This window comes from Papio anubis, chromosome 4, assembly GCF_008728515.1.
Source record: "Papio anubis isolate 15944 chromosome 4, Panubis1.0, whole genome shotgun sequence".
In the NCBI taxonomy this organism is placed as follows: Eukaryota; Metazoa; Chordata; class Mammalia; order Primates; family Cercopithecidae; genus Papio; species Papio anubis.
Window position 1 is genome coordinate 140,802,183 of NC_044979.1, and position 25,251 is coordinate 140,827,433.

Here is a 25,251-nt window from a genome sequence, read left to right on the forward strand (position 1 = left end):
ACATAAAATTAACCACTTTAAGCCAACAATCCAGTGGCATTTAGTGCACTCACAATGTTGTGCAACTGTCGTCTCTATCTAGTTTCAGAACGTCTTCATCAGCCCAAAAGGAAGCCTACTACCCAATAAGCAATTTCTCCCCTAGCTCCTGGTTACCACCGATCGGCCTTCTGCCTCTGTGGCTTTACCTATTCTAGAGATTTCATATGAATGGAATCATACAATGTGTAACCTTTTGCATCGTTTTCAAAGTTCATCCATGCTATATCTTGTACCAACACTTCATTCCTTCTTAAGGCTCAATACTAATCTGGTCGCGTATGGTGGCTCATGCCTGTAATCTGAGGCAGAGGCGGGTGGATCCCTTGAGGTCAGGAGTTCAAAATCAGCCTGGCTAACACGGTGAAACCCCTTGTCTACTAAAAATACAAAAATTAGCCAGGCATGGAGGTGGGCGCCTGTAATCCCAGCTATTCGGGAGGCTGAGGCAGGAGAATCACTTGAACCTGGGAGGCGGAGGCTGCAGTGAGCCGAGATCGCACCACTGCATTCCAACCTGGGGGACAGGGCCAGACTTTGTCTCAAAAAAAATAAAAATAAATAAATAAATAAATAAATAAATAGAATGATAATCCATTGTATGGATATACCACAATTTTTTTGGCCCTTCATTCGTTGACGGACATTTGGTTTGTTTCCACCTTTTGGCTCTTGTGAATAATGCTGCTATGAACGTATGTGCACGTATAGTTTGTGAGGGCCTGTTTTTAATTCTTTCACATATTTATCTAAGAGTGGACTTTCTAGGTCATATGATCATTCTACATTTAGCTGTTTGAGGAACTGCCGCAAGGAGTCTAATTTCTCTACATTCTCACTGACACATATTATTTCCATTTGTAAAAATTGTAGTCATCCATGTAATCAACCAAAATGCCCATCAGTGGTAGACTGGATACAGAAAATATGGTGCGTATACAGCATGGAAAAGACAGGCCGGGCGCGGTGGCTCACGCCTGTAATCCCAGCACTTTGGGAGGCCGAGGCAGGCGGATCACACAGTCAGAAGATCGAGACCATCCTGGCTAACATGGTGAAACCCCGTCTCTACTAAAAAATAAAAAAACAATTAGCCAGGCGCCTGTAGTCCCAGCTATTGGGAGGCTGAGGCAGGAGAATGGCATGAACCCTGGAGGCGGAGCTTGTAGTGAGCCGAGATTGGGCCACTGCACTCCAGCCTGGGCGATGGAGCAGCTTGGGCGATGGATTTGAGACTCCGTCTCAAAAAAAAAAAAAAAAGTGAGCAAGATCATGTCCTTTGCGGTAACGTGGGTGGAGCTGGAGGCCATTATCCTAAGCAAACTAATGCAGGAACAGAAAAACAAATACTGCATGTTTTCATTTATAGGTGGGAGCTAAACATTGAGTTCACATGGACACAAAGAAGGGAGCAATAGATACCGAGGCCTATCTGAGGGTGGAGGGCGGGAGGAGGGTGAGGTCCAAAAAATAGAACCTATGGTGCCAAGCACGGTGGCTTATGCTTGTAATCCCAGCACTTTGGGAGGCCGAGGCGGGTGGATCACTTGAGGTCAGGAGTTCGAGTCCAGCCTGACCAACAGGGTGAGACTCCGTCTCTACTAAAATGATTACAAAATTAGCCAGGCATGGTGGTGCATGCCTGTAATCCCAGCTTACTTGGGAGGCTGAGGCAGGAGAATCGCTTGAACCTGGGAGGCAGAGGTTGCAGTGAGCTGAGATGGTGCCATTGTACTCCAGCCTGGGCAACAGAGGGAGACTCCATCTCAAAAAAAAAAGTACCTATGGGGTACTATCCTTAGTGCCTGGGTGACAAAATACTCTGTACACCAAACCCATGTGACACACAATTTACCTATGTAACAGACTTGCACATAAACCCCTGAACCTAAAATAAAAGTTACAAATAAAAGAAAGAAATGGGATATGGTACTTGTAAATGTTTAGTACATAGTTGCTTAATAAACACGTTGGTTGGACTAAAAAAAAGTTGTAGTCATACTAGTGAATGTGAAGTGGCATCTCACTGTGACTTTGATTTGCATTTTCCTAATGACTGATGACGCTGAGGACTTTGCCATGTGCTTGTTGGTACTTGTTTATCTTCCTTGGAGAAATGTCTATTTAAGTCTTTTACTATTTATTTATTTATTTTTTTTTGAGACATGATCTCACTTGGTCACCCAGGCTGGAATGTAGTGGCACGATCATGGCTCACTGCAGCCCCTCAACCTTCCAGGCTCAAGCGATCCTCCCATCTCAGACTCCCAAGTAGCTGAGACAACTGTCAGGCACCACAGCGCCTCCTTAATTTTTGTATTTTTTGTAGAGATGGGGACTTTTCATGTTGCCCAGGCTGGTCTCTAACTCCTGGGCTCAGGCAATCCTCCTGCCTCTGCTTCCCAAAGTGCTGGGACTACAGGCATGAGCTTGGCACTGCACTTGGTTACTTTTTGTATCTTTAGTAGAGACAGGGTTTCACCATGTTGGTCAGGCTGATCTCGAACTCCTGACCTCAGATGATCTGCCCGCCTCGGCTTCCCAAAGTGCTGGGATTACAGGCGTGAGCCACTGTGTCCGGCCATGATAATGTTCTTTGATGCACAAGAGTTAATGTTGCTGAATCCAATCTATCTATTTTTTCTCTTGTCACTTGTGCTTCTGGTGTCATCTTTAAGAAACCTTGGCCACGTTCGAGGTCTTGAAAATTTGCCCCTGTGTTTTCTTCTAAGTGTTGATTGGTTTTAGCTTTTATGTTTGGATTGTTGATCCTCTGATTCATTCTCAAGAGAAAAAGGAACCTATCTGAGCACAAAACTGATTTCCTTTTTAAAATCTCTCTAGTTTTGAAAAGCAACTATTTTAAACCCAGAGAACCTTTTAAGTTCATATAGATGTTTTCAAATGCTTCCTATTATCATCTGACCCTGACAGCAATCCATTTACAAACATATTATTGTGTTCTCACAACCGGAATCCAGCAATGAAGAATCATATTAATAAGCAACCATGGGTTGGATGAGGTGGCTCACGCCTGTAATCCCAGCACTTTGGGAGGCTGAGGCAGGTGGATCACCTGAGGTCAGGAGTCGAGACCAGCCTGGCCAACATGGTGAAACCCCATCTCTACTAAAAACACAAAAATTAGCCGATCATAGTGGTGTGCGCCTCTAATCCCAGCTACTCGGGAAACTGAGGCTAGAGAATTGCTTGAGCCCGGAAGGCGGAGGTTGCAGTGAGCTGAGATCGCACCACTGCACTCCAGCCTGAGCAACAGAGCAAGATTTTGTCTCAAAAAAAAAAAAAAAAAAAAGAGAAAGTAGCAACCATGACATCAACCAACACTGGCTCTGTCAGAATACTTCACAATAGAGGATGAACCTCACTTCTCCCATGCTGGGCCTCAGATTCCCCAAAATTGAAATAAGATTTTGGCTTGGAGGGCCTCCATACATGGATGCTGTCAGTCTCTGGGTATGGGAAGCTCAGAGCTTTGCCTTCTGAGATGCCATTCCCCCAAATCTGACCACCTGACACGTTTGTTTTTATTTTTTTATTATTTTAAAATTAAACTAAATTCAATGTTTGAGACAGGGTCTTGCTCTATTGCCCAGGCTGGAGGGCAGTGGTGCAATCATGGCTCACTTCAGCCTTGAACTCCCAGGCTTAAGCAATCCTCCCACCTCAGCCTCCCAAGTAGCTGGGACTACAGGCATGCATGCCACCACACCCAACTAACTTTTTAATTTTTTTTTTTTTTGTAGAGACTGGCGGGGAGTCACTATGTTGCCCACACTGATCTTGAACTCCTGGCCTCAAGCGATCGTCCTGTCTCAGCCTCCCAAAGTGGTGGGATTACAGCTGTGAGCCTCCATGCCTGGCCAGGTCTGTTTTTAATATCTTTAGCAGCAGAGCTTTTAACGGGCAGATTCTTGTGCAGAGTTCTGGTTTGTAAAGAGAAAAGTGGAGCTTCTCCGGGCAGAGCAGGGGAGATTAAAATGGAGGTGAAATTTACATTGTTCTCCACCTGATATGAGGATTATGTGTTGTATAAGTCTTTCAGCTCAGTTGTGTGTAATCCTATGATGATCCACTTCCCATCCCCTCCCGGGCCTTTTGACGGCAGTGTCCAGAGATCTGGGAGAGGCTGCTGGTGGGAGCTGTCACCTGGCAGCTGGGGCCTGGAGCCCATCTGTGGACCACCCTCCCAAGCCTGGGTCCTGAGGTTCTTCTAGCTTATTCCCATGTGATCACCATGCTCTGGCTGATGGGGGTAAAGGCTGGTGAGAATAAACGGGCCTCTGCCCCACCGGGATTCTGGGAAGGTCTATTCTCTGGCCAGAGGTTTTCTTTCTGCCCTAGTCCGGGTCCCAGCAGGAAACAGCAGACTCCAGTGGGGCCACTGCAGAGCGTTTATTTATTTTTCTATTTATTAGAGACAGGGTCTTGCTCTGTCACCCAGGCTGGAATGTAGTGGTGCGATCAAAGCTCACTGCAGCCTCAATCGCCTGGGCTCAAGTGATCTTCCTGCCTCACACAGCCCCACAAGTAGCTGAGACTACAGGCGTGCACCACCATGCCAGGCTGATTATTATTTTTTTACTTTTGAGACAGAGTCTTATCTCGCTCTGTCACCCAGGCTGGAGTGCAGTGGCGTGATCTCAGCTCATTGCAACCTCTGCCTCCTGGGTTCAAGCAATTCTCCTGCCTCAGCCTCCCGAGTAACTGAGATTACAAGCACCTGCCACCACACCCAGCTAACTTTTGTATTTTTAGTAGAGATGGCGTTTCACTGTGTTGGCCAGGCTGGTGTTGAACTCCTGACCTCGTGATCCGCCTGCCTCGGCCTCCCAAAGTGCTGGGATTACAAACATGAACCACTGTGCCCGGCCTAGGCTGATTACTTTTATTTTTATTTTTTTAGAGATGGAGGTCGATCTTGCTATGTTGCCCAGACTGGTCTCGAAGTCCTGGGCTCAAGTAATCCGCCCGCCTCAGCCTCCCAAAGTGCTGGGATTACAGGCATGAGCCGTGGTGCCCAGCCTCACTGCATAGGGTTTAATGAAGAGCCAATTTACTGAGGTGGGGCAGGGTTCAAGAAAGACAGTAGGTACAGTAAAGCACCCTCTGCTCAGGCCACAGGCGAAGCCCCTGCACCCTGGATATGGCTGCGGGAGAAGCGTTGGCCCCCAGGGGCACGGAGCAACTCCAGGGGGACAGTGCAACTGCTGACCAACCAGACCCAGCAGAGCCGGGGGTGCGTTTACCTCTCCCCTCCTGTGCACCCATCTCCTCCTAGCATCTCCTTCGGCCAAACCCAACTAGAGCCAGAAAGCAGGAACCCGGGCAAGTACTCGGGGTGTCAGCCTCCTGGACCCAGGATGGGGTAGAAAAGGATGGCAGGTGGATCTGGAGCAATGGAAGCCATCAGCTCCTGGTCCCGTGCGGCAAGAGCTGCCCCTTGGTCTCTTGTGGTTTGAGGTTCTCATGGGGGTGGGGAGGTTTAATGGTTAATATTCCAGAAAGTTCCATCTCAGATAATGTTGCTTCTCCAACCGGGGCAATATAGCAAGACCTGGTCTCTACAAAAATAAAAAAAAATAATAAGCTGGGCGTGGTGGCAGGCACCTGCAATTACAGCTACTCAGGAGGCTGAGGCAGGAGGTTTGCTTGAGCCCGGGAGCTCGAGGCTGCAGTAAGCCATCTTCACACCACTGCACTCCAGCCTGGGTGACAGAGTGAGACTCTGTCTCTAAAATAAAAATAAAATAAAATAGGCCAGGCGCTATGGCTCATGCCTGTAATCCCATCACTTTGGAAGGCCGAGGCGGGTGGATGACCTGAAGTCAGGAGCTCAAGACCAGCCTGGCCAACATGGTGAAACCTCGCCTCTACTAAAAATACAAAAATTAGCCAGGTGTGGTGGCGGGTGCCTGTAATACCAGCTACTCGGGAGGCTGAGGCAAGAGAATAGCTTGAACCCAGGAGGTGGAGGTTTGCAGTGAACTGAGATCCCGGCACTGCACTCCAGCCTGGGTGGCGGAGCCAGACTCTGTCTCAAAACAAAATAAACAAATGAAAGAAAGAAAAAGAGAGAGAGAGAAGGAAGGAAGGAAGGAAGGAAGGAAGGAGGGAAGGAAGGAAGGAGAAAAAGAAAGAAAGAAAGAAAAATAAAGAAGAAAAGAAAAGAAAGAAAGAAAGAAAAGAAAAAGAAAGAAAGAGAAAGACAAAGCTTGCTTTGGGGAAGGCCTCAGGTTAACTGTCAGGTGGCTGCCACTGCTCAAGAATGAGTGGGCACACACAGTGCTCTGCCTTTAAAAATTCAGCAAGAAGTGCATTGGATGGAATCATTAGCTCATGGTATCTGGAGAAAGTTTAATGGGTTTTTCTATAGAACTCAAGTGGGCTTACATCCTCTGGCTGCAAAAAATTCCCCAGAGTCATGGGTTGACATTGGGACAACAACAAAAACAGACGTCCCCTGAGTCCATTATCTAATTTTGATCCTTCCAACAGCCTGGGCAGGTGGGTGGAGCAGATGAGTAATGGTCTCCTTTCAGCAGGTGAGCAAATGGGCTCAGAAGGATGAAGCAATTTGCCCAAAGACACACAATGAGTCAGCATCTGAGATATGGCTCCATTTCTCTTCTTTTTCTTTTCTTTTCTTTTTTTTTTTTGAGATGGAGTTTCACTCTCGTCACCCAGGCTGGAGTGCAGCGGTGCGATCTCAGATCACGGCGACCTCTGCCTCCCGGGTTCAAGCGATTCTCCTGCCTCAGCCTCCCGAGTAGCTGGGACAACAGGCACATGCCGCCACGCCCGGCTAATTTTTTGTATTTTTAGTAGAGATGGGGTTTCACAGTGTTAGCCAGGCTGGTGTCAAACCCCTGATCTCATAATCCTCCCACCTCGGCCTCCCAAAGTGCTTGGATTACAGGCATGAGCTGCTGCGCCTGGCCCCAAATCTCGTTGTTAGAGGAATTAAATGAGTTCCTATATGTGAAGTGCCTAGCACCTATTACACGACGAAGACATATTTATTGAATGAATGAAAGCCAGGTCTCTGGGATGGGAACGACGACTCCCAAGCACCACGCTCCATTTGGGGGGTGGTGGAGATGGAGACGTTCTTGGCATTCCCATCCAGAAACCCCCGGACTTGACACATGCAGAGGGCTTGGTCCCTGCCCTCAAACAGCCAGATTTAGGAAATAGGCCCCTAAGTTCCAATCTCTCCCCTCCCTTTTCCTCTTTCATTCTTTCCTCAGTTCCTTGTGGAGTTCTGTGACGGCAGGTGAGCATCACCAAATGCCTCACGAGCTGCATGGCTGTGGGGAAGTAGTCACTGTGCCTCCACATTTCCTTCCTTCCTCCTTCCCTCCCTCCCTCCCTCCTCCCTCCCTCCTTCCTTCCTTCCCTCCCTCCCTCCTTCCTTCCCTCCCTTCTTCCTTCCTTCCTTCCTTCCCTCCCTCCCTCCTTCCTTCCCTCCCTTCTTCCTTCCTTCCTTCCCTCCCTCCCTCCCTCCTTCCTTCCCTCCCTCCCTCCCTCCTTCCTTCCTTCCCTCCCTCCCTCCTTCCCTCCCTCCTTCCTTCCATTCCATTCCATTCCATTCCATTCCATTCTTCCTTCATTCCTTCCTCCATTCCATTCCATTCCATTTCTTCCTCCATTCCTTCCATTCCATTCCATTCCATTTCCTTCATTCCTTCATTATTCATTCATTCATTCCTCCATCCATCCTTCTTCATTCATTCATTCTTCATTTTCATTTCCATTCCATTCATCCATTCCATCCATCCTTCCATTCATTCTTCATTTCATTCATTCCATTCCATCATCCATCATTCATTCCATCCTCATCATCATTCATTCATTATATCATTCATTCATTGTTTTCATTCATTCATCACATCATCATCATTTATCATCATCATTCATTATATTCATTCATTCATTCATTCATTCCATCATCATTTCATTCCATTCATCCTTCCTTCCTTCCTTCCTTCCTTCCTTCCTTCCTTCTTTCCTTCCCCTCCTTCCTTCCCTCCTCCCTCCCTCCCTCCTTCCTTCCTTCCTTCCTTCTTTCCTTCCTTCCTTTCTTTCCTCCTTCCTTTCTTCCTTCCTTCCATTTCCTTCCCTCTTTCTCTTTCTTTCTTTTTTTTGGGGTGATCTTTGTCTATGTGAACTAAGGTGCAATTAGTGGGATCTTGGCTCCTTTCAGCTCCATTACTCTTGGATTCATTGCCATTCTCCCTACCTCAGCCTCCCATTGGCTGAGTTGGGCTCTCCTGCCTCTTCTTTTTGTATTTTAGTAGAGCCAGTTCCACTGTGTTAGCCAGGCTGGTCTTGATCTCCTGACCTTCTGATCCGCCCGTGTTGGCCTGCCAAAGTGCTGGGATTACAGACGTGAGCCACCACACCCTTCCTTCCTTCCTTCCTTCCTTCCTTCCTTCCTTCCTTCCTTCCTTCCTTCCTTCCTTCCTTCCTTCCTTCTTTCTTTCCTCTTTCCCTCCCTCTCCCCTCTTTCTTTTCTTCCTCTCTCTCTTTTTGAGACAGGGTCTTACTCTGTCACTAGGCTCGGGTGGCGGTGATCAAAAGCTCACTGCAGCTCCCAACTTGTAATCTTGGCTCTGGCAATCCTGCCACCTCAGCCTCCCAAGTAGCTGGGACTACGGGCATGTGCCACCATACCCAGCTATTTTTTTTTTTTTTTGTAGTGACATGGTCTCAAACCCCTGGGCTCAAGTGATCCTCCTGCCTTGGCCTCCCAAAGTGCTAGGATCACAGGTGTGAGCCAGCCCATATAATGGAATATTTTAAAAACTGAGGATGTAAATGTATATGTATGTATTTTTAAGGTTCTACAACAGCTTAACCCCTTTTTTTGCAAAATGGGTGCCACTCTGATCATCAAGATAAGATCAGATCAGATCACGGTGAGCTTATCTGGCTGGTGGGATTTCAGGTGATTTTTTAAAAACCTTCTTTACATTTATAAGTGTTGCCCGAAGTTTTTTTTTTTTTTTTTAATGAATGAGGGCTATTTGAAATCTGAAATTATTTTTACTATTATTTTTGAGACAGGGTCTCCCCTCTGTCTCCCAGGCTGGAGTGCAGTGGCATGATCACAGCTCACTGTACCCTCTACCTCCCGAGCTCAAGCGATCCTCCTGTCTCAGCCTCCTGAGTAGCTGGGACCACAGGTGTGCACCACTATGCCTGTCTAATTAAAAAAAAATTTTTTTATTTTTGTAGAGACGGGGTCTCACTATGTTGCCTAGGCTTGAAATCATTCTTAATGAAAAGGAGGAAATAAATGCCCGTCAGTGTCAAGAGGCTCCCTTTGGGCCCTCGCCTTGGGGTAGTGAGGGGTGAGGGGAGTCCTTTCTGGCCAGCTTTGGAAGCCACATTCCCAGCTGTTGTTTGTTGAGGCCTTGGGGGAGGAAGGAGATCCGTGCCCTCCCAGGAGGGCGATGGGATGAAGCCTTGGCAGGTTCACCATGTGCTCCTTGAAGACCAAACTTGGACACGGAGCCTGGGCCCAGAAATAGCCCCTTTTGCTCCAGAGACCCTTGGAATTTTGCAGGTTCATCTCAGGGAGGGGAGAGCCTGAGCAGGCTACTGCTAAAACCTTTCTTGCAGACCCCGAAATGGAAGATGGGACCTGGGACAGGCTCCTCTGAGCACGACAGTCCTGAAGTTGGGCAGAGATGGAACCGCGACCTGGACAAAGAGTTCCCTAGAGTCAGCCCAGGCCAGACGCTGTGGCTTATGCTTATAATCCCACCATTTTAGGGGGGTGAAGCAGGCAGATCACTTGAGGCCAGGAGTTTGAGACCAGCCTGGCCAAATGGCAAAACCCCATCTCTACAAAAAAAAAAAAAAAAAAAAAATTGCAGTTAGCTGGATGTGGTGGTGCATGCCTGTAGTACCAGCTACTCAGGAGGCTGAGGAGGGAGGATGGTTTGAGCCTGGGAGGCAGAGGTTGCAGTGGGCTGAGATCATGCCACTGCACACCAGCCTGGGTGACAGAGTGAGACTCAGACTCTTTAAAAAAAAAAAAAAAAAAAAAAGCCCAGCTAGAAGGGCTTCTATTTCCAAGCCAACAGGAGATTTCCCAATAAATGTGAATTCATTTTCGTTTGTTTGTTTGTTTGAAAAGGAGTCTCGCTCTCTCCCAGGGTGGAGTGCAGAGGTGAGATCTTGGCTCAGTGCAACATCTGCCTCCTGGGTTCAAGCAATTCTCCTGTCTCAGCCTCCAGAGTAACTGGGATTACAGGCCTCTGCCACCATGCCTGGTTACTTTTTGCATTTTTTAATAGAGACAGGGTTTCTCCATGTTGGCCAGGCTGGTCTCAAACTCCTGACCTCGGGTGATCTGCCTGCCTGAGCCTCCCAAAGTGCTAGGATTACAGGCATAAGCCACTGCGCCCAGCACCTAATAAATGTGAATTATGTGAGATCCCAGAAATATGAAATATGGCAGTCCAGGCTGCTGAAGACAGGTTTCTCCAGGGGTTCAGCTGTATTTCTTTCTTTTTTAATACTGTATTTGGATTTATATCTCAACTTGATTTTATTTGGTGCTAAAGTAACATTTTTATTTTATTATCTTGAAAATATTTCAAAAATCTTTCTGATTTTTCATCCTCCTTCTTCCCTCTCCTTCCCCCTTCTTCATCCATCATTTCTCTTTGTCAAGAAGTATTTGGGCCGGACTCAGTGGCTCAGGCCTGTATTCCCAGCACTTTGGGAGGCCAAGGTAGGAGGATCACTTGAGCCCAGGAGTTCGAGACCAGCCTGGGCAAGATAGCAAAACCCTATCTCTACAAAAAATACAAAAACTAAGTGGGTGTGGTGGCAAGTGCCCGTGGTCCCAGCTACTCAGGAGGCTGAGGTGGGAGGATCACTTGAGCTCAGGATGTGGAGGCTGCAGTGAGCTGTGACTGCACAACTGCACTTCAGCCTGGGCAACAGAGCAAGACCCTGTCTCAAAACAAGATTTAAAAAAAGAGTAAAACCCATTCTCCCGGGATGTGGTAAGTGCTGGCACTCACTGAGGCCGTGTGACACCTGACCATGCTTCTGCCCATGTCCCTCTCCTCCTTGCCTGCCCCTGTAGGGCAGGATGCGGCCCCAGGGCTGCGGAGCAGGAGCCCTGGATTGTTCATCTTATTCAAGGCTGAGAAGCCTCAGGAGAACAGCAGGATTGTAAATGACCCGTCTTTTTATTACGATGCTCTGTGAAGTCAGTTTGGGCAAGAAAATCAATTCTGCCTCATGCACCTTCTCCGTCTCATTTATTCTCCACAGATGACAAGACAGAGTGGAATGACCTGGAGTGACGGAAACCAGGCCCCGTCACTGTCATTGCAACCCGGGAAGGCTGGTTTACACGTGCTCCAATTTTCATTTTCTTCTCTTTCTTTTTTTTTTCTTTAAACAGAGTCTCACTCTGTCGCCCAGGCTGGAGTGCAGTGGAACGATCTCTGCTTGTTGCAACCTCTGCCTCCTGGGTTCAAGTGAATCTCCTGCCTCAGCCTCCTGAGTAGCTGGGACTACAGGCGTGCACCACCATGCCCAGCTGATTTTGTGTTTTTAGTAGAGATGGAGTTTCACTATGTTGGCCAGTCTGGTCTCGAACTCCTGACCTCAGATGATCCACCTGCCTTGACCTCCTAAAGTGCTGGGATTACAGGTGTGAGCCACTGTGCCCAGCCCAATTTTCATTCTCTTAGAGTGCGAACCAGGGTGCTTTATAAGAAGGGGACCACTTCCCTCTCCTCCCCATCATCTGTCCCTGGGCAAAAATCTCCACATGGAACCCCCAGATTCCCATGAGCTTCCTCCTTTGTAGGCTGGGTATGGTCTGAACCCCGGCAGATCATAAGCCCCGTGGGAGGGAAGGGGGTGCTCTTTCCCCCCATTTTATCCTCAGTGCCACCACATTTGTCTAAGACAAGGTTGAATTAATGAAAAGGTGAACACGCCCAGCGTTGTGGCTCATGCTTGCAATCCCAGAGCTTTGGGAGGCTGAGGCAGGAGGATTGCTTGAGCTCAGGAGTTTAAGACCAGCCTGGGCAACATAGTGAGACCCCATCTCTACAAAAAATTTAAAAATTAGCTGGGTATGGTGACTCATGCCTGTAATCTCAGCACTTTGGGAGGCTGAGGCAGGAGGATTGCTTGACCCCAGAAATTCGAGACCAGTCTGAGGAACATAGCAAGACCCCATCTCTACAAAAAATTTAAAAATTAGCCAGACAAGGTAGCACGCACTAGTAGTTCTGGTGATGTGTGAGGCTGAGGCGGAGGATTGCTAGAGCCCGAGAGTTCAAGACCAGTCCAGGCAACATAGTCTCTATCTCCACACAAAATTTTATGGCGGAGCCTTTGGTTTTCGTTTGCTGCCTTTTCTCCCCCTGGGCCTCCTTTTTCTTCCCTTAACACACCGATTTTCCTCCTCACCCCCGACCCTGTGCCAAACAAAGTCTACCAGGAACCTCAGCGGCACTCCGAGGGGTCGGCATCCGGACCTTCTTCCTTTGAAACAGGGTCCTTCTTTGTTACCCAGGCTGGATTGTAGTGGCATGATCTCTGCTCACTGCAGCCTCCACCTCCTGGGTTCAAGCGGTTCTCCCTCCTCAGCCTCCCAAGTAGCCGGAACTACAGGTGCACACCACCACACCTGGCTAATTTTTGAGATAGTCTTGCTCTGTCACCCAGACTGGAGTGCACTGGTGTGATCTCGGCTCACTGCAACCTCTGCCTCCCAGGTTCGAGTGATTCTCCTGCCTCAACCTCCCAAGTAGATTGGACTACAGGCACGTGCCACTATGCCTGGCTAATTTTTTTTTTTATTTGTATATTTTTAGTAGAGACGGGGTTTGCCACATTGGCCAGGATGGTCTCAAACTCCTGATCTCAGAGGATCTGCCCACCTTGGCCTCACAACATGCTGGGATTACAGGTGTGAGCCACAGCGCTGGCCATGGTGGTGATTTCATGCTTTCCTAATTAGACCTTGTTACAGATTATTGGCTGCAAAGCTTGGAAGCAGGAGTCAAATCTGATGTCCTGGTTCTGATACTTCACAGTTATGGGAACTTTGGGAAGTGATGTCTGAGACGGCTCCTTCACCTGCAAAGTGGGGATCTTTTTACCGTAGTATTAGATGTTGCTTCTTTTAATCCTAAATATCTAAAATTCTGGGCACATAATAAATGTTTTGGGCCAGGTACAGTGGCTTACGCTCATAATTCCAGTGCTTTGAGAGGTGGAGGCAGGAGGATCACTTGAGATCAGGAGTTCAAGACCAGCATGGGCAACATAGCAGGACCGCATCTCTAAAAAATGAAAACATTAGCTGAGTATGGTGGTACACATCTGTAGTCCCAGCTACTTGGGAGGCTGAAGTGAGAAGATTGCTTGAGCCCAGTAGTTTGAGGCTGCAGTGAGCTATGATTGTATCACTGCACCCCAGCCTGGGTGACAGAGTGAGACCCCATCTTTACAAAAAATTTAAAAAATTAATGAACTGTGGTAGCTTGTTCCTGTGGTCCCAGCTACTCAGGAAGCTGAGGTGGGAGGATCATTTGAGCCCAGGAAGTCAAAGCTGCAGTGAGTTATGATTGCATTGCTGCACTCCAGCCTGGGCAAATAGAGATCCCTGCTTAAAAAAAAAAAAAAAGGCTAGGGCGCGGGTGGCTCGCCACCCTGTATCCAGCACTTTGGGGAGGCCGAGGGTGATCACTTGCGGTCAAGAGTTTGAGACCATCATGAACATGGTGAAATTCCTGCCTCTCCTAAAATACAAAATTAACTGGGCGCAGTGGTGCATGCCTGTAATCCCAGCTACTCAGAGGCTGAGACAGAGAACATTTGAACCTGAGGAGCAGTGAGCCAGGTTGCACTATTGCACTCCAGTACCATAACAGTGACCTCGCTTTCAAAAAACAAACAAACAAACCTTTTGGCCATTGCTCCCTAAATAGTCCCATAATTCTCATCTATTCCACGCTTATAAATGCCCTGTGTCTCTATTCTTGGAGACCAGAGGTAGAATCTCATTTAAACCCAAATTTTGGTTCAACTGATGATCCTCTTGACACTGGTTATTCTAGGGACTAGGAATCTAGTTTTCAAGATGTTTAAAGGATACTGTAATCAATAGCGATGATTTTGTCTTTTTTTCTTTTTGAGATAAGGTCTCACTCTGTCACCCATGCTGGAGTGCAGTGGCACAATCATGGCTCACTGCAGCCTTGATTTCTGGGGCTCAGTGATCCTCCCACTGAGTATCTGGGACTACGATGCCCACCACCATGCCAGAATTTTTGTAGAGATAGGGTCTCACCATGTTGCTGAGGCTGGTCTCAAACTTCTGGCTCAAGCTTCAGCCTTGGCCTCCCAAAGCGTTGAGATTATAGGCATGAGCCACTGTGCCTGGCCAATTTAGTCTTAAAAAGCAACTCAACTCTTCCTTACATGGCAGAATTTGAGATTACTTAAAAGTAGGCTGTGCATGGTGGCTCATGCCTGTAATCCCAGCACTTTGAAAAGCTGAGGCCGGTGGGTCACCTGAGGTCAGTAGTTTTGAGACCAGCCCAGCCAATATGATGAAACCCCATCTCTATAAAAAAATATATATATATGTATATATATGTATGCATGTATATATGTATATGCATGTATATATATGTGTATGTGTGTGTGTGTATATATATATAAATAGCTGGGCGTGGTGGCAGGTGCCTGTAATCCTAGCTACTTGGGAGGCTGAGGCAGAAGAATTGCTTGAAACGAGAGGCGGAGGTTTCAGTGAACTGAGATTGCACCACTGTACTCCAGCCTGGGCTATAAGAATGAAACTCCATCTCAAAAAAAAAAAAAAAGTTGACACATCTGGATCAGACATCAGTGTTTCCTAGCCTGAGCTCCCAGTGCTGAGGCTGTCTTGCAATGCAGTTCTCTTCCCTCCCCGGGTGCGCTGAGTTCTGACGTGTTACTAGGGGTAAAGCTACCTCGAGCTTGAAGTTGTATTGAAGAAATCTAAATCCTGAGATAGTCTTAAGCCAACTTCTCTGAGGGCTCCCTGGACAACAACCGAGGGACTCCGGATTCACTGAGGTCCCTTTGTCCACACTGGTTGGGGACGAGGTCAACGTGACTCACAATGATTGAGAGCTTTGTGAATGTTTAAACCAGGTGTCACCCTCCACCTCTCTGGCTTTGAGATCAGAGAGTGGGAGAGATTGGTCAATTCGAGGAACTAATTTGCATTTCCCGTGATCAGATTTGTGGACAAGGTATATAGGCTATTCTTTCCCAGGCTCTGGAGGAAACTAACACTTATAAAGCAGGCAGAGCCACCAGGATCTGAAACCCAGAGGGATAGTGTAGACTGTTGGTTTCTTCTGCTCTGAGGCTCAGCTGACATGCTCTCCTGTAGCTCCTGTCTTGCTGTGGGTGGCTGGAGCTTCATTTTAGGGACTTGTCCCTGGCGTGGTGACTACTGTTATTGGCAGTGCCTCTAACTCTGTTGTTCTATCTCTAATTCCCTTCTTTATCCTGGTTCTTTGCTAATTCTTTATTCTCTCAGGCCCTAATGTGAGTATCCTCAAGACTCAATCCTTGTTCTGATCTTACACAGAGCTTGTCTCTCTTCTTACAACATCAGTCTTGGCTCTAAATTACTTTTTTCAGACAGTGTCTCACTCTGTCACCTAGGCTGGAGTGCAGTGACTTGATCTCGGCTCACTGCAACCTTCTCCTCTTAAGTTCAAGCAATTCTCCTGCCTCAACCTCCCAAGTAGCTGGGATTACAGGTGCCTGCCACCAAGCCCAGCTAATTTTTATATTTTTAGTAGAGACAGGGTTTCACCATGTTGGCCAGGTTGGTCTCGAACTCCTGACCTCAGGTGATCCACCTGTCTCGGCCTCCCAAAGTGCTGGGATTACAGGCATGAACCACCATGCCCGACTGGCTATAAATTCCCTGATACAAATCTTCAAGTTGTCTACACTGCCCCTTTCAAATTGATATATCTGAATTAGTCTTTTCTACCAAAACTATTCTTGGCTACTATTCACCGAAGACGAGAGTCAGTTGACTTTATCCAGTTTTCTATTTTCTATAATGTAGTCTGGAACATCTCATATGGTCACAAACAGATGAATATTACATACCTGTAAGAAATATTCCCTGCTGCCTTGTGAACATTCAAACTTGGGGCCAGGTGCAGTGGTTCATGCCTGTAATCCCAATGCTTTGGGATGCTGAGCGGGGAGGATTGCTTGAGCCCAGGAGTTTGAAACCAGCCTGGGCAACATAGTGAGATCCCATCTCTACAAAAAATACAAATTAGCCAGCCATGGTGGCTTGTGCCTTTAGTCTCAGCTGCTTGGGAGCCTGAGGCAGGAGGATCACTTGAGCTCAAGTGGTTGAGGCTGCAGTAAGCCATGATTGCACTATTTATTGTACTCCAGCCTGGGCAACAGAGCAAGACTCTATCTCAAAAGCAAAACAAAAACACAAAAGGAAACTCCCTCCAATTAAAAAAAAAAAAAAAGTTCAAACTTGGCCTGATTTGAAAAACCACCTCTAACTGAGGACCAACGCCCTGTCTCGTATCACGCACCACCCGCCCCTGACAAATATTTGAGTACCTACTTTGTCATGTGTTGTGAAAGAGGTGAGAAATCCCCGCCTAAGACACACACAGTACAGTTATCACAGGGAGTGGAGGGAGACGAAGATGGACAAACAAGAAAATATCAGGCAGTGGTTAAAGCTGAGAAGAAAATAAGACTGGGAAGACAGTTAGGAAGGGCTTTCAGAAATGTTTAAGCAGAGACTGAATGAAGAGGAGCCAAGTGTGCGGAGATCCTGGGCGGAGCAGCTCCTTCAAAGGCCCAAGTACAATGAACCCGGAATACTTGATAACGAAGCCCAGGGGTCTAGAACGCAATGATCAAGGGAAGAGTTGTTGGAGGTGAAGTGGGCTGGGGCCAGTGTAGAAAGTGAATTTTCTTCTAAACTTAATGGGTAGCCAGGAGAGAGTGTTTTAAGCAGGAGAGTTAGATCAGATTCTTCTTGGTTTTGTTTTTGTATTTTTTAAACAATTTGCTTTAGAGACAGGGTCTGGCTGGGCTGTCCAGGCTGGAGTGCAGTGGTGTAATAATGGCTCATTGCAGCCTCCAACTCCAGGGCCCAAGCGATGTGTTCACCTTGGCCTTCCAGTGCTGGAATTACAGTCGTGAGCTACCGCACCTGGCCAGAGAACATCTTCCTTTTTTTATTTTCATTTTATTTTTTGAGACAGGGTCTCACTGTCGCCCAGGATGGAGTTCAGTGGTGCAATCATGGCTCACTGCAGCCTTGACTTCCTGGGCTCCAGAAATCCTCCCACTTCAGCCTGAAGTAACTGGGACTACAGGTACGCACCACCACGCCCAGCTTATTTTTATGTTTTTTGTAGAGACAGGGTCTTGCTTTGTTGCCCAGGCTGGTCTTGAATACCTGGCCTTAAGCAGTTCTCCACCTAAACCTCTCAAGTTGCTGGGATTACAGGCATGAGCCACTGTGCCTGGCTAATCAGATATTTTTCTTTTCTTTTTTTTTTTTTGAGATGGAGTCTTGTTCTGTTGCCCAGGCAGGAGTGCAGTGGTGCGATCTTGGCTCACTGCAACCTCTGCCTCCTGGGTTCAAGCAATTCTCCTGTCTCAGCCTCCCGAGTAGCTGGGACTACAGGCGCCCGTGATCACGCCTGGCTAATTGTGTACTTTTAGTAGAGATGGGGTTTCGTCATGTTGGTCGGGCTGGTCTCGAACTCCCCTGACTTCAGGTGATCCACAATCACATGTACTCTGTGCAAAGAATAGATTGGAATAAGGCAATGGGAGGAGCAGGGAGACCAGCTGGAAGGCAACGTAGCGGTAGTGTGGGTAAGAGGTGATGGTGGTCTGGACTGGGGTCGAGGCAGTCTACCACAGGATTCTCAGCAACTTGTACTTGAGACTGTCCTGACCCCATGTGCTGGTGCATGGGGCGTGGGGGTTCCTGTTGCAGCCTTGGTGGGTCTCCTCACCCCCTGTACATATGCCTGATCCATAACTCCTCAGACACACTGTGTAAAAGGCTTCTTTTTTCTTCTTCTTCTTCTTTTTGAGACGGAATCTTACTCTGTTGCCCAGGCTGGAGTGCAGTGGTGTGATCTCAGCTCACTACAACTTCTGCCTCCTGGATTCAAGTGATCCTCCTGCCTGAGTCTCCCAAATAGCTAGAATCACAGGTGTCCGCCACCATACCTGGCTAATTTTCGTATTTCTAGTAGAGACGGGGTTTTCCCATGTTGCCCAGGCTGATCTCAAACTCCTGGCCTCAAGTGATCCGCCTGCCTCAGCCTCCCAAAGTGCTGGGATTATAGGCGTGAGCCAGTGCGCCTGGCATGAAAGGCTTCTATATATGACAACCAGCCCATCTGCCTCATTGAGGACCCAGTTGAAACCAAAGCATCTTTAAAAGGTTTCCTTTACTGCTATGCCCAGTGTTGGTCTTCTTGGTGCTCCCACAGTGCTCACAGCCTACTGAGCTGGCATGGAGATGCTTATAGAAGCTGACTTCGGGTTCATGCCTGTCATCCCAGCACTTTGGGAGGCTCAGGTGGGAGGATCACTTGAGCTCAGGAGTACAAGACCAGCCTAAGCAACATGGTGAAATGCCGACTCTACAAAAACAAACAAAAAAACAAAAATAAACCAGGTGTGGTGGCTCATGCCTGTAGTCCCAGCTACTCAAGAGGCTGAGGTGGGTGGATCATGTGAGTCCAGGAGGTCAAGGTTGCAGTGAGCTGTGATTGTGCCACTGCACTCCAGCCTGGGTGACAGAGTGACTCCCTGATGCCAACAAGCAGCCTTGCAGAAACAGGACATGGAACTGGAGAAGTCCAGACTGTTCTTGCTGCCAGCTTGAGCCCAAGGGTTGGGGATGGGGAGTCTGTGCTGTGTATATGGGTTCTGACTCTCTCTGTTTCCCTGGTCTCAAAAAAATAAAAAATGCTGGCTGGGCACGGTGGCTCATGTCCGTAATCCCAGCACTTTGGGAGGCTGCGGCAGGCAGATCACAAGTTCAGGAGTTCAAGACCAGTCTGGCCAGCATGGTGAAACCCCATCTCTACTAAAAATACAACAATTAGCCGGGCATGGTGGCAGGTGCCTGTAATCCCAGCTACCTGGGAGGCTGAGGCAGGAGAACTGCTTGAACCCGGGAGGTGGAGATTGCAGTGAGCTGATACCCTGCCACTGCACTCGAGCCTGGGTGACAGAGCAAGACTCCATCTCAAAAAAAAGGCTAGCTTCCTGGGTATACTCTCTGTTCCACTGTGAGCCCTTTAAGGGTTAGAGCCTGATGATACTGACATAATAACCCACATAATGGGCGCTGAAAATTTCTTTGTTCCTGTCCAACCTGCAGGTAACTTACTACTTCCAGTCAATATGCCGACCTTAGATGCTCCAGAAGACAGGCGGAGAAAATTTAAGTACTGCGGCAAAGATGCATCTGTGAGTATAAAACACCTACCTGCTTCTATCGGGGGCCAGTGCAATCTGCATAGAAAATGGGGTGAAGAGACCAGGCACGGTGGCTCATGCCTGTAATCCCAACACTTTGAGAGGCTGAGGCAGGTAGATCACGAGGTCAGGAGATTAAGACCATCCTGGCCAGTATGGTGTAACCCTGTCTCTACTAAAAATACAAAAACTACCTGGGCGTGGTGGCATGCACTTATAATCCCAGCTACTTGGGAGGCTGAGGCAGGAGAATTGCTTGAACCCAGGAGGTGGAGGTTGCAGTGAGCTGAGATCACGCCACTGCACTCCAGCCTGGGCTACAAGAGAGAAACTCCATCTCAAAAAAAAAAAAAAAAAAAAGGGAGGATGGGGAGTGGTGGTGGTGGAGAGATGGGTTGATAAGGCAAATATAGCAAAAGATTCTTTAGATAGATGCCTAGGTGTTTCCCTGAATCAACCTTTCAACTTTTCTGTATGTTTGCTATTTTCATCGTAAAATATTAAAGGTGGGGAAGACAAAAAACATGTGGACTTAGGAGCCAGACAACTGTGGAATCAAATCAAAGTTTCCATGGAATCTTGCAATTATTTAATTTCAGAACCCCAGTTTCTTCATCCATAAAACAGGGCTGCTTAGCTGGGCTGTGGTGGCTCATGCCTGTGTTCCCAGCACTTTGGGAGGCCAAGGTGGGAGGATCGCTTGAGGACAGGAGTTCTAGATGAGCCTGGGTAACATACCAAGACCTCCAACTCTACAAAAACAAAACCAGCCAAGTGTGGTGGCAGGTACCTGTAGTCTCAGCTACTCTGGTGGCTGAGGCAGGAGGATTGCTTGAGCCCAGGAGTTCAAGGCTGCAGTGTGCTGTGATTGCGCCACTGCACTCCAGTCTAGGTGACAGAGCCAGACCCTGTCTCTAAAACAAAACCAAACCAGAAAACCAGGCTGGGCTGGGCGTGGTGGCTCACGCCTGTAAGCCCAGCACTTTGGGAGGCTGAAGTGGGCAAATCACTTGAGGTCAGGAGTTCGAGACCAGCCTGGCCAATGTGGTGAAACCCCGTCTGTACTAAAAATACAAATGGGCGTGGTGGCGGAGGCCTGTAATCCCAGCTGCTTGGGGGGCTGAGGCGGGAGAACTGCTTGAACCTGGGAGGCGGAGGTTGCAGTGAGTCGAGATTGTGCCACTGCACTCCACCCTGGGCAACAGTGTGAGACTTCGTCTGAAAAAAACAAAAAACCAGGCCGCTATTTATTTCCAAGGGGCTGGATGGCTTTCCCAGGGGCCAGTATACAGGTGTTTACAGCTGCTCATGTCAATGAGGCTTACCAAGGAGCTAAAACGTCAGCATATAGGTATGGCCAACAAGCATGCCTTGTAGACATAGGACTTGGAACTGAGAGGTCCAGGCTGTTCTTGCTGCCAGGTTGAGCCCAAGGGCTGGGGACAGTGGGAGGCGGGGGTCTGTGCTGCGTATATGGATTCTAACTCTCACTCAGCTTCTTCGGTAGCATAGTTTTCTGTTGCTAGCTTTGTCCTCCATCTCTATCTTTTTATTTTTGCGATGAAGACTTGCTTCATAGTCCAGGCTGGAGTGCAATGGCGCAATCTCGACTCACTGCAACCTCTGCCTCGCAGGTTCAAGCGATTCTCATGCCTCAGCCTCCCAAGTAGCTGGGATTACAGGTGTGCGCCATTAAACCTGGCTAAATTTTTGCATTTTTAGGGGAGACAGGGTTTTGCCATGTTGGCCAGTCTGGTCTCAAATTCCTGGCCTCAACTGATTTGCCTGCCTTGGCCTCCCAAAGTGCTGGGATTAGAGGCATGAGCCTCAGCACCCAGCCCCCATCTCTGTGTCTTGACTGGCATCATATCAGTTTAGCTCCACCTTGGGAATCCAAAAGCCTGATGAGGAGAATGAGGGAAGCACAGGGTCAGAGCAGCCTGGTTAGGCCACCATCAGGAACAAAATCACTTTTTATTTTTTATTTTTATTTTTTTGAGACGGAGTCTTGCTCTGTCACCAGGCTGGAGTGCAATGGTGTGATCTCAGCTCACTGCAACCTCCAGCTCCTGGATTCAAGCAATTCTCCTGCCTCAGCTTCCCAGGTAGCTGGGACTACAGGTGCCTGCCACCACGCATGGCTAATTTTTTGTGTGTGTTTTGGTAGAGATGGGGTTTCACCATGTTGGCCAGGATGGTCTCAATCTCCTGACCTCGTGATCCCCCTGCCTCAGCCTCCCAAAGTGCTGGGATTACAGGCGTGAGCCACTGCCTCGCCCAGGAACCAAATCACTCTTACAGTAACCTATTCCAACAAAGAAGCTGTCTGGCTTCCAGAACCACTGCAGATTAAAGGAAATCAGTGAGAACAAAGGAATTGAGTCTTGACAGCAACAGGTAGGGCCTGCCAAAGAGAAAAGAGAAAGGTACAAAAGTGTTTACAGGGAAGACCTGCCTAGCGAGGGGGCAACAATGTGATGGGCTCAGTGATTCCCAAAGATGTTCCTGCCTTGCCATATAATGCCACCATGACCCTTTTACGTTTTTTCCTTTTATTATTTGATACATGATCTTGCTCTGTCATCCAGGCTGGAGTGCAGTGGCACGATCATAGTTGACCGCAGCCTCTGCCTCCCAGGCTCAAGTGATCCTCCCACCTCAGCCTCCCAAGTAGCACCATGCCTGGCTAATTTTTTATTTTTCTTTGTAGGGACAAGGTCTCACTATGTTGGCCAGGCTGTTCTTGAACTCCTGAGCTCGAGCAGTCCTCCTGCCTTGGCCTCCCAAAGTGCTGAGATTGCAGGCATGAGCCACTGTGCCCAGTTGATGGTCCTTTTTCAAGCAAGAATTAAGTAGCTTAAGGAACCAAAAATATCTGATACATGGTGACTTCTTTATAATTGTTCTTGAAATGTCTTCAGCCTAAGCTCAGCTATCTAGAAAGGTTAAGTCATTTCCTCAGGATTCTTAATACTATAAAGTTTGAGTCATTAACTGGCAGAGAGAGTGAGAGAGAGAGAGCACGAGCATGAGCATGTGTTTTTTTAGAGGCAGGGTCTCACTCTATTGCCCAGTCTGAAGTGCAGTGCTACAATCATAGCTCACTGCAGCCTAGACCTCCCTGGCTCAAGGGATCCTCCCACCTCAGCCTCCCAAGTAGCTAGGACTACAGGTGCATGCTACCATGCCCAGCTAATTTTTTTTGGTAGAAAAAGGGTCTTGCTATGCTGTCCAGGCTGGTCTGGAACTCCTGGCCTCAGTGATCCTCCTGTCTTGACCTCCCAAAGTGCTGGGATTACAGGCATGAGTTACCATGCCCAGCCTCATTTTAGTTTTAATCTCCCTCAGTATGCAGTTTTGGGGATGAAGGCTTTAATGGCTTATAGACAGGTTTCATTAATAGTGGAAATGGGCCATGTACAGTTGCTCAGCCTACAATCTCAGCACTTTGGGAGACTGAGGCAGGTGGATCACTTGAGCTGAGGAATTCTAGAGCAGCCTGGCCAATATGGAGAAACCCCATCTCTACTAAAAATACAAAAATTAGCCAGGTGTGGTGACAAATGCCTGTAATCCCAGCTACTTGGGAGGCTGAGGCACAAGAATGGCTTGAACCCCAGAGGCAGAGGTTGTAGTGGGCTGAGATCGTGCCACTGCACTCCATCCTGGGTGAAAGAGTGAGACTCCATCTCAAAAAGAAAAAAAATATATAAAATATATATAATATATAAAATATATATAATATGTAATATAGATTTATATTACATATAAATATTTGATATATTTATATATAATATCTATTGATATCTATTATAATTATAATCAGATATATATTTGATATATATTATATGTTATATAATATATAAAAAAATATATATATAATTATATTGTATAATATATAAAATATATATATAGTGAAAATGATCAGGGTGTCTAGGACATGGGCAGTCCCCCAGTTGTCCCCAGCACCACCTATCGTAGCCACCACTGAAAAGGCCTGGGCACATTCAGGAAGCAGCCATACACTTCAGGAAATCATCAGCGTCATTGAAGATGTGTTCAGACTTAGGGCAATGGGATGCTTTGCTGAAGTGTTTTTACAGCTGAGAATCCCGGCCTGTCAAGGTTGTGCATGGTCTTGCTTTATTTTGGAAGGAAGATCAAATTATTTTCCAGACGTGGTGTAAGAGAAAAGAGGAGGTAAACAGAGCTGAGATGATTTACTAACTGTGTGATCTGAACTCTTCCAGCCTATTGTATCTGTGAAAATGAAATTGGATGATTTGAAACATGTTTGACAGACTAAATGTGGCATCCTCACTCCTGGTTCTACATGTGGTGACATCCCCACTCCCGGTTCTAAATGCTCCAATTTCTTTTCCTCACTAGCTGAGGCGACAGCAGAGGATGGCGGTCAGCCTGGAGCTCCGAAAGGCCAAGAAAGATGAACAAACCTTAAAGAGAAGGAATATCACGAGCTTCTGCCTTGACACACCTGAAAAACCAGCCAAAGGGGTGGCGGTCAGTACGTAGTGTTTAGAGTAGTCTTGGGCAAAATATGTTCTTAGCAAGTGTCTCTGGCTGGATAATGTTTAATAAATTCAGAACTTGCAAACTCTTTTTGGCCTTTTAAAGAAAGGAGTGAAGAGATTATGGTTTGAGCTAAACTGCCTTTGTCAAAAGGCTAATGGCCGTTACTCCTATGGCTCTGAGTCTGTGGAATCGAAGTTCTAGTGTGGGATGGAGAAGGTGCTATTTCTTTTATTTTACTTTTTAATTTTTTTAAATTTTTATTTTTTGAGACAGGGTCTCACTCTGTCACCCAGGATAGAGTGCAATGTCACAATCAGAGCTCATTGCAGCCCTAACCTTCCTGGGTTCAAGTGAGCCTCCTGCCTCAGCGTCCAGAGTATATGGGACTACAGGCACTCACCACCATGCCTCGTGAATTTTTGTATTTTTTATAGAGACAGGATTTTGCCATGTTGCCCAGGATGGTCTTGAACCCCTGGACTCAAGTGACCTGCCTGCCTCAGACTCCCAAAGTGCTGGGATTACAGGTGTGAGCCACTGCACCTGGCCAAAAGTGATATTTCTAATTGAAAATTTACTTGCTACCCCTTAGCCTGAAAACCGAGGAAATGAGGGTGAGTGAAGGTTATTTCTCAGCCCCAACCTCATTAAATGCAGATCTTGGGTTGACTTCAAGGTTAGTCTGGTTTCTGTGGATACCAAATACCTTGACCAGGAAGTTTTCCTTCTTAGCACCTCAATAATGGCGTCTCTATATTCTTTTGGGGTACACCACTGTCTGTCCTACCTTAACCACCCACATGCACCCTTTTTACCCTGCTCGGCTTAGGGCTTGTAGAGGGCAGAGACTGGTTCCATTTTTGTCAAGTGGGTGGGTCCTATGACACATTCCCATTCATCAATGAAATGTGTAGTCATTCTCTGAATTGCCACAGGAGTCTGAATTATATCTCTAATTAGCTTTGTTTGTTTGGAGCAGTCCCTAGAATCCCCCCATCCAAGGAAGGTATGAAACAAAAGGCAAAAAAGGCCAGGCACAGTGGTTCACGCCTATAATCCTAGCACTTTGGGAGGACAAGGCGAGTGGATTACCTGAGGTCAGGA

The 25,251-nt window shown here is 47.4% G+C and overlaps 1 protein-coding gene across 3 annotated transcripts in view; it reads left to right on the plus strand.

Annotated features, from left to right (window-relative positions):
- The first annotated feature begins 19,304 nt into the window (after nt 1-19,304).
- KPNA7 (karyopherin subunit alpha 7) overlaps nt 19,305-25,251 on the plus strand; it is a 35,206-nt gene continuing 29,259 nt past the window's right edge. For all 3 annotated transcript variants that reach the window (XM_021935676.2, XM_021935678.2, XM_021935677.2), the window contains exons 1-2: nt 19,305-19,605; nt 24,004-24,135. In XM_021935676.2, the coding sequence (XP_021791368.1) occupies nt 19,477-19,605; nt 24,004-24,135 (261 nt within the window). In that variant the 5' untranslated portion in view covers nt 19,305-19,476. The remainder of the gene's footprint in view (nt 19,606-24,003; nt 24,136-25,251) is intronic.